Source organism: Physeter macrocephalus, chromosome 7 (genome assembly GCF_002837175.3).
Source record: "Physeter macrocephalus isolate SW-GA chromosome 7, ASM283717v5, whole genome shotgun sequence".
In the NCBI taxonomy this organism is placed as follows: domain Eukaryota; kingdom Metazoa; phylum Chordata; class Mammalia; order Artiodactyla; family Physeteridae; genus Physeter; species Physeter macrocephalus.
Window position 1 is genome coordinate 114409875 of NC_041220.1, and position 17899 is coordinate 114427773.

Sequence of the window (17899 nt, forward strand, 5' to 3'; positions counted from 1 at the left end):
ATTAAAGCACCAAGTATCATTAATTCACGGCAGCAACTAAAGGGAAGCTTCGCATTATTCTAGGCCTACAACACACTTTATGTTTGGCATAATCATTCAGTAATTAGACTTATCGCTCCAGAAATACAATCTTGCTAGATCCCATTCGGAATTAGACGCTTTTGAACAATTTCATTTCTAACAAACACAGAATGACTGTGGCATACTCAGGATTCCAAGATGGCAAAACGACTTGGGTAATGCAGTCCCAGGGCTTGCTTACCAGTTAGCATGCTGGGACAGGCCAGAGATTCAACGATTTCACTAGCGTAGACAAACCAAGCTGAGTTCTTGCTTTGGGTGTTACAGCTTCTCTTCTGAACATCAACAGGATGAGCCAACCCTTGGCAAAAATCATGAGGACGATAAAGTTTGCCTTTCAGCTTCCCTTTACTCCATTTCCCCCTTTCCTTTCCCAGGATTTAAGTCAGTGGGAAAAGTTCTCAATTCTTATTGAGATACTGTGTTTATCATAGAGAAATATTTCCTCTTCTTTTGCCCAGGATTATAATTCCCTACAGACAGGGAGCTTGAATGCCTATTTCCTTTAGAATTTAATATTAAGGGGGAAAACACCTCAAGATTAAAAAAAAAAAAAAAAGCCAAACCCAGGGTTCCTCTTCGGAGGAAGGGTGAGCGGGGTCAGTCGGCCTGGCGCTGCCTTGGTCTCCGGAGGTCACCCCGCAGTTCTGGAACCCCATCCCCGCACCGCACCGCCCGGCCCAGGTCCGCCGCGCTCCTGCCTCCGCCCCACGTGGGAGCGGGCCCAGCGCCGTCTATCCTGGTCCATCCCTTTCGCCCGGAGGCGACAGCAGGTCCGCCCGGGCCCGAGGTCGCAGGGCTGGCTGGGAGGCTGCCGCCCGGGCCCCGCCTCCGGCTTGGGCGCGCCGGGATCCGCCTGCAGGGGGCGCTGCGGCTCATACAGTCAGCGCCTGCCGGGAGCGACCCGGGGGGTGGGAGTCCCGCGTCTCGGGGCTTGAGGCGGCGGCGGGGCAGGGCCGGGCGGGGTTCCGGCGCCCGCAGCGGCCGAACTAGGCTCCGGGGCGGAGCGCGAGCACTCCAGCCACGGTCCCGGGTGACTCCGTCGGTGACGCCGGGCGCGTTCCTTCCTCTTCCTCTCGCCGCTCCGGCTCCGCCTTCCCTTTCCTCCTCCCAATTCCCCGAAGCGGAGCCGCCGCCGCCGCCGCCCGCAGTGCCGTCATGTCGGCCCCCTCCGGGTCACCTCATCCGGCCGCCAGCTCTCGGATCCCGCCCAAGCTTGGCGGAGCCGCCGCCTCAGGAGCCGCCGCGCCCGCGGGCCCGGGCCCGGGGCCTCACCAGCAGAACGGTGAGGAGGGCGGCCGGGGCGGAGCGCGGGGCCTAGTGCTGGAGGGGCAGCCTGCGCGGCCGGATCGGGCGGGGCGGGAGGGAGGGCGGCACGCGGCGAGGGTCGGCCCCGGGGGGTTTGGGCGGCTGCCGGGGCGGGGGGGGGGCGGCACGCGGCGAGGGTCGGCCCCGGGGGGTTTGGGGGGGCTGGGGGGGAGGGGCGCCCCGGCGCGAGGGCCGGCCCGGGGAATCAGGGAGCAGAGCTTTCTCTGTAGTGTGACCCCGGGCCCGAAACCACTGGGGCGAGTAGGGGCCGTAGGAAAGGGGGAGACCAGACACCGCGTGAAATCCCTTTTATCCAGCCCGGGCGCGGGGGAGTTTCCCCGGGCGACCCCTTCGCCCAGATACCCGGCGAAAAGCCGAGGCCGCAGAGTGCGTGGTCCGGGGAAGGCTGGTTGTAGCCATGGAGCTGGGAGGGTTGTGCCCTTCCTGTCTCAGGAAAATTGCTCTGATTTCTGAGGCCCGGCGAGCACGCTGCCTGGAAGGGAACTTAAGTTAGTGCCCAAGTTTGTAGACAAAGGGTGTAAAGATGCAACACAAGTGTAACTGTAACCCTGACCCAGTTCGGCCTCAAAATCTGTCATTGCTGCTGTGGCCGCTACTCGAGCGTTTGGAGTTTGCTGGTCGTGTTTGAAAGAGAGCAGGTGTCAAACGGATTTAAACGAATACTTTTAGATCTGGGTGTTCCCCCCCCCCCCACCCCAGCTTCACTTTCAAAAACACAAAAACGTGCCAGAGTTGGCCCTGTTTGAGGCAAGGCCTTCATACAGGCAGCAGCCAATGCACCGTGAAAGCGCTTTCATACTAAGGTCGTGGGCTTTGGGGATGCGCGAGTTTCAGCTGAAAAATGATCGGCTGTAGTATATCCATTGCCTCATCTTGAGATTTGGAATGTTCGTGGCTGGGAACGGGGGAGAGGGGGCCTCCCTTTATAGACGATCACATTTCAGATGAGAACGCTCGAAAGTGATGGACTGAATACTTCAGAAGAATATGTCTGGTTCTCTGTAAAAGAGAACAAGGTCTGCTGGTACTCTTTAAAAATGGTTGTTGGACTGACCTATTTTATCCAATCTGTGAAATGAAAACTTACTGGACTTTATAAACCAGTTCAGCCAGCATCTAATTTTTATAACTGATACTTTTCAAGCTTGCAGTTTATCGCTTATCCTGAGAAACAGAAGTTAAATTTTTTTCATAAGTCAAACGTGATGGCTTATCCTTATCCTTTGGATCAGCCATACTTGTCAGTATTACATGCTTTACTTTCACTGGTCATTGTTTACTCTGTGGGTTTTGAATGTGAACAGCGTAGTAGGTTTTGTACTTCTGTCCTGAACATACATGAAGATACAATTTGTGAGCAGTTTTTGTTCTTGTAAACTTGATATAAATTCTTGTTTTTGTTTTGTTTTTAGAATAGCTTTGTGTGTGGAGGAACTAGAACACGATAATTTAGGAAGCGATCCCAAGTCTTTTAGAATATTTTAAATCCATGATTAATAGTGATCCAAGGATTGTGTCTTGATTTTCTGAGTATGCATTATTGTCTTAGTGTACGGTTTTTAAAGTGGCAAGTATTTACCTCAGTCTTACAAATTTTGTGAACGCTCAAGGAATGGCAGGATATCAGTTGTAATCAGGCTGTTAAATATGTAAAAACAAATCAGTTAATACATTTAGAAGCCAAAAATAGATGATGCTTGATTTCTACTGTTTATATTCGTTACTTTGACATAATTCATTTCAACATTTGTTGCATGCTTGCCAGTTGGGGACTCAAAGTTAGCCCAGTAGAAAAGACAGAATCCCTGCTTTTCTCATAAATTGACATGTATTTTGGTGACATTTGAGTTGGTTATGACCTTGAGGGATTTGACAGGGATGGATAGGAGAGGAGGGCTGTCTCAAGGGCATGAACAGAAGTCTCAAAATTTAGAAACTAAGAGGCAGAAAGGGTGTTGGGTGAGAGGGAAAACCCAAGGCATTAAAGCTGAAAAGAATACCTAACAGGGGCCAAGTTACAGAAAGGCCTTAAATGCTAAGGAATTTAGAAATTAAGATAAAGAACTAGAGTTAATTTTTGTTTGTTTTTGTAAAAGTAAGTAGCTTAAGTAGGTAAATAACAAGATCAAATCTGTTTTTGTTTTGTTTGTTAATCTTAGAAAAAAGTAATTTTTGCTATATGGTATTTGGCACCCATAGATAAAGATTAAGCAGTCATTCAGGTTTGTGGTTGATTCTTTAGCCCCACGTAAACTAGTTTGCCTTTTAATATATCTCTGTGGAATTCCAGCACGGTGAAAAAGAAATAGGTCGGAAGTATGAGTTTGAAGCATCACAGAAGACAGAGTTGTAAAACTGGAATGGTACTTAGAGATCACTTAGTTTAGCGGTTATCAAACATTTTTAAAAACAGATTTGTATTCCTGCAGAGTCCTGCTATAGAAATCAGAAAAAAGCAGAGCTGTTGTGGTTAAAATAGAGGTGGAGGTCCAGGTGTTTTGGGAACACAGTCTGTAAAACTCCTAGTTCACTTCTCTAATTGAACAGATTCAGAAAGTTTTGGTTGGGTGTTTTTCACCGATGCCCGTATAAGCTCTTGAGGGTAGCAGCCTGCCTCCTGTTCACTGCTGTATATTCAGGGACTAGAACAAGTTATAGTCTCATTAAACATTTGTTAAATGAAGTCTAATGCAGTCTTCCTAGTTCCAAGTCCAATCTCTTTCTATTAACAGACTCTAAGAAGTCTCTTGTTAGAAACTTTGACATTGGAAAGGGTAAGGAGGCAGAAACTGGCCTTCATAATTACTTTTCCTTATTTTCTATGTTTAATTGTTAACATGCTTTCCCCCATTTATTTGAAGATAGAATTTGACTTCTTTGAGTCTTTGAAATATTTCTTTTTAAACTTCCTTCCTTGAAGTTATATTTCTGTACTTCAGTTTTTCATTGAGCACCATATGGGCAGTTTAGAATTATTTGTATTTTCATATGAAGTATTAGTTGAATATTTTTCAACTTTTACTCTGCCTTTTGAGAGTCCTTCCAAAACTGAGTCCTCAAACAAGGGAAGACTGAGTGAATAATATCCTGGTAATGATGACATAACCCCATAATTTCCCCCAATCGACTTAAATTGAAAGAGGTCTTTTTAGAATTTTTGGGGGCAGTGGGTCACCCAAATTTACCAATAAAACACTGCTTTTTAATTCTACTTTTAGGAAGCAAGTGGTGCTCATTTTCAAATGAAAATGTGTTTTCTTCCTTCCATGTACCTTTTCCAAGAATGATACTACCGGCAGTTTTATCATTTTAATTGTTAATAATGCAAGGAAGATGAGATAGTAATGGGAATTATGAGAGTTCATTATGGAAGCTATAAATAAATATACCATTCACTCAGCAGTACTGTCTGGTAGGTTATAGGAAACCCTTCAACTTTGAGAGCACATGCAAAATTTAAAATGATACAAATCTCCCTAGTGTGTCTGAAGGAAGTTTCTTTTGATCAGAGCAGTGTCTGTGTCTCAGGTTTCTAGTCTTCCTTTCTAGCTAACCAGAAGCATCAAGTCCTCTCATGAAGATACTGCCATGGTATAACATAGCTTTCTGCACACATAGTTTCCCCCTAAGTTGATTAATAGATAGCTCAAGGATCTTAAAAAATATATAAACAAGTGTCTTTTATCTGGGTTCAGTTTTTATTGTTGTTGCTCTATTGCTTTGGTTATTTTTATTGTATTTTCATTCCCATGCCACTCCCTCCCCCTCAGTTTCTGAGGTTATATCTGTACTAATTCTTGTAAATCACATTCATTGCTACTGATCCTAGTATTTCAGCTAACTTCCATCTTTCTGATTCATCTGTAAACCCTGAAGTATTTATTAGATGCTAAAGACGTTGTAATAGAACAGATTTGGAGCCAATCTTCAGCAGACTTTCCTAGAAATGAGAGCATCTTCACAGTCAGCACTGCGTGTTAGAGCAGATCATGTTATATTCAGCCCTGGGGAAGCCACTATTATTTCCAGTAGGCTGAGCATACTCAGAATTGTCAGAAGGTGTGGGCTAGTGAAAAGGCTGTAGGCTCTGTTACAGCCCAGGGTTTTGTGGAGAAAATTACTTAACATCTCTGGACTTCAGGGGATAATCATACCTTCCTCATAGGGTTGTTGAGAAGATTTCATTAAATGAGGTACTATTTTTTTTTTTTTTTGCGGTACGCGGGCCTCTCACTGTTGTGGCCTCTCCCGTTGCGGAGCACAGGCTCCGGACGCGCAGGCTCAGCGGCCATGGCTCACGGGCCCAGCCGCTCTGCAGCATGTGGGATCTTCCCGGACCAGGGCACAAACCCGTGTCCCCTGCTTCGGCAGGCGGACTCTCAACCACTGCGCCACCAGGAAAGCCCGAGGTACTATTTTTTAAAGTACCTGGTCCTTAGCAAAATGAGACGCTTAGCAAATGAGGGTCCCCTTCATTTCATCTCCTTCAAAATACCAGCATATAAATTCTTCATGTGGCAGATACCATGTGAGTTTTCCTCATCACCTTCCGTGGCAGCATGCAGTAGGCACTCAATGGAGTAAGTGAACTTGGCTATTATTTTCTTACACTCCCTCCCACGAATCTGCTCTTGGAAGGTTTCCTCTAATAGGCCACTACCTCAGCTAGCTGGTTTGCGGGAAGAGGGGTTTCATCGGTTTTAAGTTTTCTAAAATTGTGTGCTGAAAGCTGCCTGTAAGAGGAACTGAGGAAAAAGCGGATGAAGTAGGGACGGGGGAGGGACTAGTAAAATGCTTTGCCTAGGCAGTGGCCAAGTCCTAACTCGCTTGTTTTTCCTAGTATTTCTGTGAAACGGGTATTGTGAAATGGGCTTTGGAACCTGCAATACCTGGCTTCTTCACTACTTCCCAACTATTTGAAATTGTATGAATTAGTGACCTTTCGTGTCCCTGTTTGTTTGTTTGTAAAATGACAATAGTGATACTTCACAGGACTTGTGAGAATTATATAAGATTATATATAGGAAAGTAAAGTACCTGGCATGTAGTAGGTTTTCAGCCAATATTGGTTTTCTTTGGCCCCTTCACTCTTAGCACTCATTATCATGACATCCAAAGAGGACAACTGATGTAGTGGCAGGAATAACCTATACTTAGTGCAGTGAGATTTCATCCAAATGGTTGCATAGGCTGTGTCTGCCAGCAGTGACTGGAACAGTTACCTTTGCAGCTATTAGCCCTCCATCAGGAAGAATAATCCAGGGGAATCAGATGTGATTGGGACTCCCCATTTTTTAAATCACTGGAGTTTCTAATTGCAGATTTCTTTAGAGGTGTATGTGTGTGTATACATTTTTGCTCACTAAAAATGTATTTTAGTAATATTATTGATACTTTATTGGTAGGGGTAGTATATTCAAAATATTTAGCAATCAGTACTGCACGTACTGACCACTGAATGGATACGAACCTTGCCCCTAGAGCAGAATTCAGACAGACTGCAGTGTGCCAGGCATTAGTCCTTTAGCTGCTGAGTCGTGAGTGGCTGCGTGGCAAGGGGCCAGCATGGTGGGCACAGCAGAGAGTCAGGGTCAGGACTGTGGCTGTTTACCAGCTGGTTCAGGAGCATTTTAACAGTTTGTTAAGGATGATTGTTAAAGTGCATACTGGCTGAGTATTGACGGACTTCTTGGTAACTCAGTGATGAATGAATTACCTTCTTAGATCTGATTCTCCTTCTCCCAATTAGTACGAATTGTATCTCAATAAGATAGAGGAGTTTGTACTCCGCTAACCTTTCATTATCTTTTAAAGATTAATGAAAACTTTTCATCTGACTTTTTAAAAAAGTTGGAAATTCAATTCAGGAAAAGACTAATGAAACAAAAATACATTAAAAATGTTGCTTCTCTGTGGGATTGGGGGGGATGAGGAAACATTAAGAGCATATGGTTTTTTGTATAGTGACTAGACTTTCCATAAAATACTTGATTTGTAAATTTTGATTTTCATGTCGAGTTTGCTTAAAGCAGGAATAGAATGAGTTTTCCTTTGGTGAGACTCTTATCTCCGAAAGGAGATTATGTCACTGAGGCAGATCTATCCCTTGGGTGGATCTTGTGGTAATTTACTCTTGCTAAGGAGGGCATAGATGCTTATAGAAAATCAGGCTGTATCTAGCTTGTATATGATAATATCAGTCAGGCTGACCAGCTGAAACCTCTGCAGCTGTGATTAGAGTTGGGGAGATTATCCTGGATCTGGGTGGGCCTGATATAATTACAACCATCCTTATGAGAAACTAGAGGAGTCAGCCTGCAGAGAAAGAAATGTGACCATAGAGCAGAGGTTAGGATGTTGTGCTTTGAAGATGGAGGAAGGGGTCATAAGCCCAGGAATGCAGGTAACCACTAGAAGCTGGAAAAAAAAAAGGCAAAGAAATGGATTCTCTCCTCAGGCCTCGGAAGGAACCAGCTTTGCCCATGATACCTTGATATTAGCCCAGTGAAACTGGCTTTGGATTTCTGACTTCGAGATCTCTAAAAGAATAAATTTGTGTTATTTCAAGCCGTTGAATTTGTGTAATTTGTTATATTTGCAGTAGGAAACTCATATATCTGGTAAGAAGGGAAAAAAAAGTGGCAGTGTCAAAACACTTCAGATGTAATGAAATACAGTAGGTTTTTACTTTCCTTTTGTTTCAAATGTTCTTATACCTAAACTACTACAGAGTAAAAAGTGTAGAATGCCAAGATAAAAAAAGTCAGACTTGTATATTTGTTCTCATAGTAGCATATAAATGACTTTACATAGTGGAAGCTATTAACTTTTGAATTCTTTCTCTTTCAGTATCATATAGTTCTTGTTGATAATTGTGATGAGGTAAACGCCTGATACAGAAATATTTGAGGATTATATACGGGGCTTAATTTTTTTCAAAATATAGTAATGGATTCCATGAGCCAGTCACTGTCCTAAGCCTTAAGGATATGATAGAGCTGAGAGCAAACTAGGCCCAAGTTTCTCACTTACAGAGTGTACACTTAGAGTTCCATGTGGAAAGCGCTGTCCAAAATACTGTAGTACAACATTAAGCAGGCATCCACTTGTAGGGTTAGAGAATGTTTTCTAGAGGAAGAGCTGAGCTGAGAACTGAAGAATGAGTAAGAGTTGGTCAGACGAAGGGGGTAGAGGGAGTTTTTGAAGTTTCCAGGTAGAGGGAAGAGACTGTGTGAATAGTCAGGGGTGAACAAGCATGACTTGAGAAAAATTTTCTATGGTAAGAGTGTGGAATAGTGATTTTCAGCCTTTTCATACACACGGCTACTTTAGTGCCAGAGTTTTTGGTGGCATCCTTTTTTTAAAATTTATTTTTATTTATTATTTGGCTGCGTGGGGTCTTCGTTGCTGCGCGCGGGCTTTCCCTGGTTGCGGCGTGCGGGGGCTGCTCTTTGTTGTGGTGTGCGGGCTTCTCATTGCAGTGGCTTCTCTTGTTGTGGAGCACGGGCTCTAGGCACGCGGGCTTCAGTAGTTGTGGCACGTGGGCTCGGTAGCTGTGGCTCGTGGGCTCTAGAAAGCAGGCTCAGTAGTTGTGGCGCATGGACTTAGTTGCTCCGTGACATGTGGGATCTTCCTGCCCTGTGGGTTCTTCCTGGACCAGGGATCGAACCCATGTCCCCTGCATTGGCAGGCGGATTCTTAACCACTGCATTTGGTGGCATTCTTGAAGGCGTTAAACTTTGACTACCTGTGTTTTTAAAAAGCAAGTTTCAGAAAAATATCACATAATTTACTTGATCCTCTTCAGAAGTCTTTACATGGCAACTTAACTGTTGTATTCTGCCCTAAGAAACCTCTTCGATGGCCTTTTGAGGCAAAGCTCCAGCATACAACCTTACCTGATGTTGTGCTGTGGTTCCTTTGCTTTTCTCGTGGCCAGGTCAGCATTCTGTGTCACTTCATCATAACAGTAGGCATTCTGAGTTGTAGCAGAATTATGTTTTATTTATTGATCAAACTTTGGCGGACCCACGTGAGGACTCGCAGTATATTAAGGCATACCTGTAGGAAATCATTGTGAGAAGGAGGAGTGGTGAGCAATGAGTTGGGAGAGGTAAGCAGGGGTCAGATCATGAACGGTCTTTGCATTGGTTTTCTCTTTGCTGATGTAACAAATTGCCACAAACTGGTGGCTTAAAACAACGTGAATTCCTCTTCTGTAGGTTAGAAGTCTAACTGGGCTAAAATCAAGGTGTCATTAGGGCTGCATTCACTTCTAGAGGCTCGAGGCAAAGGCAAAGGTCTTTTCCAGCTTCTAGAGGCTACCCACAGTCCTTGGCTTGTGGCCCACTCTTTCCATCTTCAAAGCCAGCAACATTGCATCTCTCAGAGGAGTCTCATGTAGTCACATCTCCCTCAACTCTCTTCTGCTTCCCTCTGCCACCTTTAAGGACTCTCAGGATTCCACTGAGCTCACCTGCATTATCAAGGATATTCTCCCTCTTCTGAGGTCGGCTGATTAACAACCTTAATGCTATCTGTAACCTTACCTCCCCTTTGCCATGTAACCTAGCATGTTCACAGGTTCCAGGGATTAGGAAATGGACATATGGGATGAAGGAGGGATTATTCTGTCTTCCACTATTTTACAGGCCATGTTAAAGAATTTGAATTTTTCCTTGATGGCAAGAAAAACCGTTAGAAAGCTTTAAACAAGGAACTAACAATCAGATTTGTTTTTTAGGAAAATTGCTCTGGTGGCTATGTTTGGTGTAGTAATTTGTTTCAAAAATTTTGTCAATCAATTTAGCAGGTCGTTTCCAGCACTTTTTTCATTGATGGTTTAAAAACTTGTTATTTTGCAATAATTTTAGATTTGCAGAAGTGATACACAGTATGGAAAATGCAATAACCTTCACTTAGCTTCCTCCAAAGTCTTAACATCTTCCTCTTATGATTTACTATCTTATAAAACTATGGTACTGTTATCAAAACTAGGAAATTAACATTGGTGAAATACAATTAACTAAACAACAGATTTTTATTTACATTTCACCAGTTTTTCTGCTAATTTTTTCTGTTCCTGGATCCAATCCAGGATATCATGTTGCATTTAGGTGTCGTGTTGCCTTAGTCTCCTCTGGTCTCTGACAATTTCTTAGTCATTTTTTTGTTTTTTAGGACCTTGACAGTACTGGTAAGTTATTTTGCAGATAGTTCCTCACTTTGGGTTTGCTGATGCTTTCTCATGATTAGACTGGGGTTATGATTGTTTTAGGAAGAATACCCAGAGGTTGAAGTGCCCTTATCATGTCATATCAGGGGTTACGTGATATCAATTTGTTTTATTACTGGTCATGTTAACCTTGGGCACTTGATTGAAGAGCTGTCTTAGTTTGGGCTACTATGACAAAATACCGTAGACTAGGAGGCTTAAATCACAGACATTTATTTTCTCAGTTTTAGAGGCTGGCAGTTCAAGATCAGGGTGCCAGCATAGTTGGGTTCTGGTGAAGACCCTCTTCGTGGCTTGTAGACCTCCATCTTCTCGCTGTGAGCTCAAATGTTTTTCTTCTTATAAGGATACTGATTCTTCATGAGGGTCCTACCCTCGTGACCTAATCTAAACCTAATTACTTCCGCAAAGCCCCACCTCTTAATACCTTCAAATTGGGGGTTAGGGCTTCATACGGATTTGGAGGGGGACACATTTAGGCCAGATTCCTCCACTGTAAAATTACTATTTTTTAAATTTTTTCCTGCTCTTTTGGGAGCAACTCACTTAACTCAAGCCTACATTCAACAGAAAGGGAATTATGTTCCACCTCCTGGAGTGAGGTGTATCAAATAATTTGTGGGCATATGTTAAAATCACCACAGTAATTAATAAACATTCTTAGGGAGATACTTTGAAGTTACTATCCTGTCTCCGCTTAAAATTTTATGTACTAATTTTAGTATTCCTCAGTCGCTCTTGCCTGTGGTTATTATTACTGTGGAATTCTAATGGTGATTTTCTTTTTCCCTCATTCTTTCTACGTATATTATTTGGAATTTTTCTGTAAGGAAGACTTGCCCCCTTTTCTCCCATCTTAAAATTTATTCAGTCATTTATTTATATTATTATGGGCTTAAGAATATTTATTTTATTCTTTGGATTATAAGCCAGTACTATCATTATTTAAAATTTTTGCTCAAATTGTTACAGCTTTGGCCATTGGGAGCTCTTTCAGTTTGGCTGTTGTGTCCTTTGGCCACCATCCTTTTGCTTTTGAGCACTTCCTTACTTTCTGGCACTAGCAGATGCTCCATCTTTTACTTGCCCTATGGCAGCACCAGAGTCTGCTCTTTGTCCAAGGAGCCGTGCTTCTTTTTGTTGGGACATGGTGTTAAGAAACCAAAAACTGGGCCTTGGATGTGCTCATTGCTACTGTGCTGTCACTGTTTCTAGGCTCTCTCAGCAGACAGAGCTAGGGGATATATATATATATATATATATATATATATATATACGAACCCAAGTATGTAAACCTATTTATATAATTATATCTGTTGCCTATTTATCTGTATGTATATTACCTAAATATCCTTCTGTTAGGTTATCATACATTTGTAATAAAGTTAGACTGATTTTTCACAGTCTGTATTCCATCCTAGATTTTCTCAACATCTGGTTGATTTTTTACAAAAATTTTCATGTAGTAAATTTCATTCATTCTTTGTAGTGTACAGCTCTATGGGTTTTGACGAATGCATGTACGTAGTCAAGTATCAACCACCACAATACTATTCAGAACAGTTCCATCACCATAAAAATAATGTCTTCATGCAGTCCCTTTGTAGTTAACAGCTCTCCCTTCCGCAAATCCTGGCAACCATTGCTGTTCTCCTTCACCTTTTCCAGAGTGTTTTATAAATGGAGCCATAAAATATATCATCTTTTGGGTCTGGTTTCTTTCACCATGTTCATCTATGCTGTTGCATGAAACAATGTTCTGTTCTCTTTTATTGCTGCATAGTATTCTATTATATGCATAAACAGGATTGTTTATCCATTCCTCCGTTGTTGAATATCTTGGTTGTTTCCAGTTTTTGGTGATCATGCATAAAGCTGCTATAAACATTCAGGCACTGGGTTTGTGTGAATACTAGTTTTCAGGTCACTTAGGTAAATATGTAGGAGTGGGACTGCTGGGTCAAATGGTAAGTGTATGTTTAACCTTTTATAAGAAACAGCCAAACCATTTTCCAAGATGGGTGTACTATTTTGCATTCCCTCCAACAATAAATTAGAGTTTCTGTTAAACTATATCTTTGCCAACATTTGATATTTTCAGGGTTTTTGTTTCAGTCATTCTAATGACTGTATAGAGATATCTCACTGGGGTTTTAATTTGCATTTCTCTGACTAATGATGAGCATATTTGCATACATTTGCCATCCATATATCTTCTTTGGTGATTATCTTTTCAGATCTTTAACTAGTTTTTGGTTGGGTTGTCTCTTTTCTCGCTGTTGAATTTTAAGAGTCCTTAATATATTCTGAATACAAGTTCTTTACTGAGCATGTGATTTGCAAATATTTTCTCCTAGTCTGCTACTTGTCTTTTAATCCTCTTAGTGTTTTTTTGCAGAGCAAAAGTTTTTAATTTGATTAAGTTCACTTTTTCAATATTTCATGCTTTTAGTGTCATAGGTAAGAACATTGCTAAACCCATATTCACCTAGATATTCTTCTATATTTTCTCCTATAAGTTTTAAAATTTTCCATTAAATCTATGATTCGTTTTGACTTAATATTTGTTTAAGATCTGAGACGTGTTGAGATTCATTTTTTTGCATATGGACTATGCATCGATTGAAAAGTACCATCAATTGAAAAGACTGTCTTTCCTCCATTGAATTGCTGTGGCACCATTGTCAAAAAATCAGTTGACTGTGTTTTTGTGGCTCTATTTTTATTATTTTCTGTATGTCTAGCCTTTCGTCTGGACCACACTTTCTTGATTATTGTTGTATATAAAGTCTTGAAATTGGGTAATGCAAATCCTCCAACTGTTCTTTTTCAAAGGTTTTTGTTTGTTTTTTGCTATTTTAGTATCTTTGCCTTTTCCTAGAAATTTTAGAATCGGCTTATTGATATCCATAGAAAAGCCTTCATGTATTTTTATTGGTATTGTTTGAATCTAAATATCAAAATTGAGATAATTTACATCTTAATGTTAAGTCTTCCAGTCCACAAACATGGTATATCATTCCATATCCTTGATTTCTTTCATCAGTGTTTCGTAGTGTTCTAAATATAGATCCTTCACATATTTCATTAGATTTGTATTTTAAGTACTACCTTTTGTGTGTGTGCTATTATAAATAGTATTTTGGTTTTAGAATCTGAATTCTGAATTTTTAAAAACAGTAATTGCTGTTCTAGTTGCTATTAGTACATAGTAAATTACAACAAAACAGTGGTTAAGCAACTGTTTTATTATGCTTACAGACTGTGTTGAACTAACACTTTGAACAGGGCATGGCATAGATGGCTTTGCTCTGGGATGTCTAGGGCCTCAGTGGGGAAGACTTAAAATGATTTTGATGGCTGGAGATTGGAATGATCTTGAAGGCTTATTTATTCACACATCTGGCACTTAGACTAGAATAACTCAGAGACTCGGACTTCAAACCAGAGTCCCTAGTGGTGACCTCTGTATGTGGTTTGGCTTCCTCAGACCATGACAGCTGTGGAGTAAATGGATTTCTTATGGAGTTGCTTAGGGATCCATATGCAGATATTCCATCAAACAATGCAGATGCTGAGTTGTCTATGACCAAGCCTGTGAAGTCACACAGCTTTGCTTCTGCCATTCTTTATTAGTGGAAGCTGTTATAAGCCTGCTCAAATTCAAGGGGAGTAGACAGATCCTACCCTTTAATCAGCAGAGTATCAAAGAGTTTGGGAACTGTGCTTTAAAACTGCCACAGATGCTAAGGCAATTATAGGGAATATAAGCAAATGAAAATGCTACTACTAGTAAAAACCCCATAATTTACAGAGTGTGTGTGTGTGTGTGTGTGTTTTTTTAAAGAGTATGGGTGTATATAAATGATTTATTTGTGATATTTGCCAGGCTCAGTTTTTAGTTTATGCAGAAGAAATAAAACTTTATACTAGTATACCCTAAGAGAAAGTTAAGAGTTATCTAATATATTTTAAAGTTGAAGGAAAGAGAGTGCATGCCTTGTTAGGTCACAGTAAGACAAAATTTTAAAAAATATTTGCTTGTCCTAGATATCAGTTTTTTTCAATTTAAATTGATCTTTATGGTTTGTTTTGTTTTGTTTTTTCAGTGCAGGCTTTAAAAGTTTTTATTTTTTTATACAGCAGGTTCTTATTAGTCATCAGTTTTATACACATCAGTGTATACATGTCAATCCCAGTTGCCCAGTTCATCCCACCACCACCACCACGCCCCTGCAGTTTTCCCCCCTTGCAGGCTTAAAAAGTTGATTTAAAATATTCAGAACAATCATTTTGCTTTCAACGAAGTCTTGATTCATTTATTATTTTGATTAAATTATATTAGAAATTTTGGGGAGTACACTTGGAACATTTAGATCTTGATATAGTGTAAGGAATGGTAAGCACCAACATATAATTAGCTGTTCCTACCTTTGCATCCCCCCCTCCTCCCACAAAGTAAGTACCTTCTTTTTCTTTGATGGGCTGAAAAAGCAAATAGGATTTTTTGGGTGGGTAATTCACTTCTGATAAATTTCAGCAGATACAACCGTTCCTGCTATTTTTAGAAGAATGGCATTTGAGTAGCTTGGACATGATGATGATGATTTTCCTGTTTTCAGATCATGTGGCATAGATGAACCAAATCAGATCATGAAGTGGGTAGATATTTAAACAGATTTCTCTAACTCTCACTTGGCTCTTCTCTTGATCGATAAATTTGTACCAGTCTTGGGTTTTCTGTGACTGTAATGAAGAGTAGCAAACCCTGTTTTTTTTTTTTAATTTTTATTGCAGTATAGTTGATTTATAGTGTTTTATTAGTTTCAGGTGTACAGCAAAGTGAATCAGTTATATGCATATCCAGCAAATCCATTTTTTAAATATATTTAAGGAAGAGAAGGAGGAGAACATTTTACACTTTTTTTAGGCATGTTAAATTCTTCTAAATGAACTATGATCATGTAGAATATCCTGTAAGAAAAGTAAATTATATACCTAGTAAAACAGTGTTACCTGAGTTTCGGTTCTTTGTATGCTTCTTGGAAGTGTGGCCATTATTTTTTTCTTTACAGCTTGATTGTGTAAGTTATGTTTGTATCTGCCATGGAATGTGTATTTAAATGACCAAAGATTAAGATTCCACTGCATTATTTAGTAGGAATTGAAAACAGAATAAGGAAATTATTCATGTATCTTTTATAAACACATTGTCTGTTTTCTATTTTTATACATTATTATGGCAAGGAATACAGTGGCACTTTCTTTGTGTCAGTGAACTTGAAACAGCTTGAAATATATATATTTTTTGATTATCTTTTCATTTGAGGTATGATACAGATATCTATTTCATTCCACAAGACAAGAAAATTAGATTCTAGGATAATTAAATTTGCCCTTGTAACCAAAGCTAGAATTCCATTGTTTGAGATAATTGACCTTCTTCTTGGCTAAATAAAGCTAGCAGGATTTTAGTGTAGCCAGGGGCAGCAGATCATTTTCTGAAAGCACGGATTTGAGCCAGATTATTTGAATCAAATCCCAGCCCTCTTACTTCCTAAGTATGTGACTGTATTGAACAACTTAACTTTTGTGCCTCGTTTATTTTATTTATAAAGCCGTTATAATGGTACTGTTTACTTCAGGGGGCTGTGAGGATTAAAGGAGTGAATATAGGTAAAACATTTAGAACAGTGAGCGGCACAAAATGTAATGTTTAGTAATGTTTAGACTTTTAATAAAATTAATATTATTGTTAACTTTAATGGTATTGATAAAATAAATACATTCTATAGTGATCAAAGATAAATACATAAAAATGGAAGTATTAAAAGCACTAGAGGAAGACATTGGTATATAGCTTTATAATATTGGAATGGGGCAGGCTCTACTAAGTATGATTTTAAAATTTATCAAGCATGAAAGATTTTACTGTATAATAATTGAGAAACTATAGCAAGAGACAACATGAACAAAGTTAAAAAACAAACAATAACCTGAGGGAAAATATAGACAGCACATAAAAATAACATATGGTTAAATTTCTTAACATACAAGAACATTTATAAATTATTAAGGGAAGCACAATCCTGTGGGAAAAGGTCAAATAACAAAGAAAGATACCCAAATGGCTAAGAAACATTCGAAAGGATTCTGAGCATCACTCAAAGTCTAGTATTGCAAACTAAAATGTTTCTCTCTTATTAGATTGGCAAAGATTAAAATGGTACTCAGTGTTGGGAAGATGAGGCATTCTTAAGTATTATTGCTGAGCGGTATAAATTGATAGACATTTTTGGAGAGTTATTTGGCAATAATGGTCAATTTTAATAGCCCCAAAACCCTTTGAGCCTCCAGTTTCACTTCTAGGAACTTAACCCTGCAGATTCATCAAAGAAGTTGACTTCATAAATTAGTTCTCTTCCTGGAATAAATATTCATCAATGGGGATTTGGTAAATAATGTTATGTTTCTACAATGAAATACTATATAGATTCTTTTAGAAGAACAATGAAGTTTATATATGCTGACACAGAAGGGTATCCAGGATATATTAGATAAAAAAAGGAAGTTGTCAAACTGTAGTATGATCTATGTCTGTTTAAATATATATGCCTTTATATACATTACATATGTGTATATAGGTATACAAAGGATACACAAGAAACCATTAACTGTAGCTACATCTGGGACATAGGACGTAAGCTACCAGGGAGAGAGGGGGACTTGTGCTTTTCACTTTATATTCTTCATTGTTTGAATTTTTTTTAACAGTGGATATATTGTTACTTTTATAATTAAAAAAAAAAAAAAAGCCTGTAAGAAAGGTTTGAACGTCTTCCATGCTAGGTATATTGTTATCTATTGCTGCATAACAAAATACCCCAAAATTTATCAACTTAAAACAACAAATATTTAATCTCATAGTTTCTGAGGGACATGAAGCAGCCTAGCTGGGTGGTTCTGGTTTAGGGCCTCATGAGATTGTAGTCAGACTGTCAGCTGGGACTCTAGTTAGATTCTACTTGGGAGGGGACCTTCAAGATGGCTGAGGAGTAAGCCATGGAGATCACCTTCCTCCCCACAAATACATCAAAAACACATCTACATGTGGAACAACTCCTACAGAATACCTACTGAATGCTGGCAGAAGACCTCAGACTTCCCAAAAGACAAGAAACACCCCACGTACCTGGTTAGGGCAAAAGAAAAAAGAAAAAACAGAGACAAAAGAATAGGGACAGGACCTGCACC

At 40.1% G+C, this 17899-nt stretch overlaps 1 protein-coding gene across 4 annotated transcripts in view; it reads left to right on the forward strand.

The window, feature by feature from the left end:
• The first annotated feature begins 1138 nt into the window (after positions 1-1138).
• The window catches only part of SEC24B (SEC24 homolog B, COPII coat complex component), a 101568-nt gene continuing 84807 nt past the window's right edge, over positions 1139-17899 (forward strand). For 2 of the 4 annotated variants that reach the window (XM_024119324.3, XM_024119327.3), the window contains exon 1: positions 1140-1366. In XM_024119324.3, the coding sequence (XP_023975092.1) occupies positions 1240-1366 (127 nt within the window). In that variant the 5' untranslated portion in view covers positions 1140-1239. Of the gene's footprint in view, positions 1367-17899 lie in introns of all 4 variants that reach the window. The other 2 variants (XM_024119325.3, XM_024119326.3) reach the window with 2 other exon arrangements.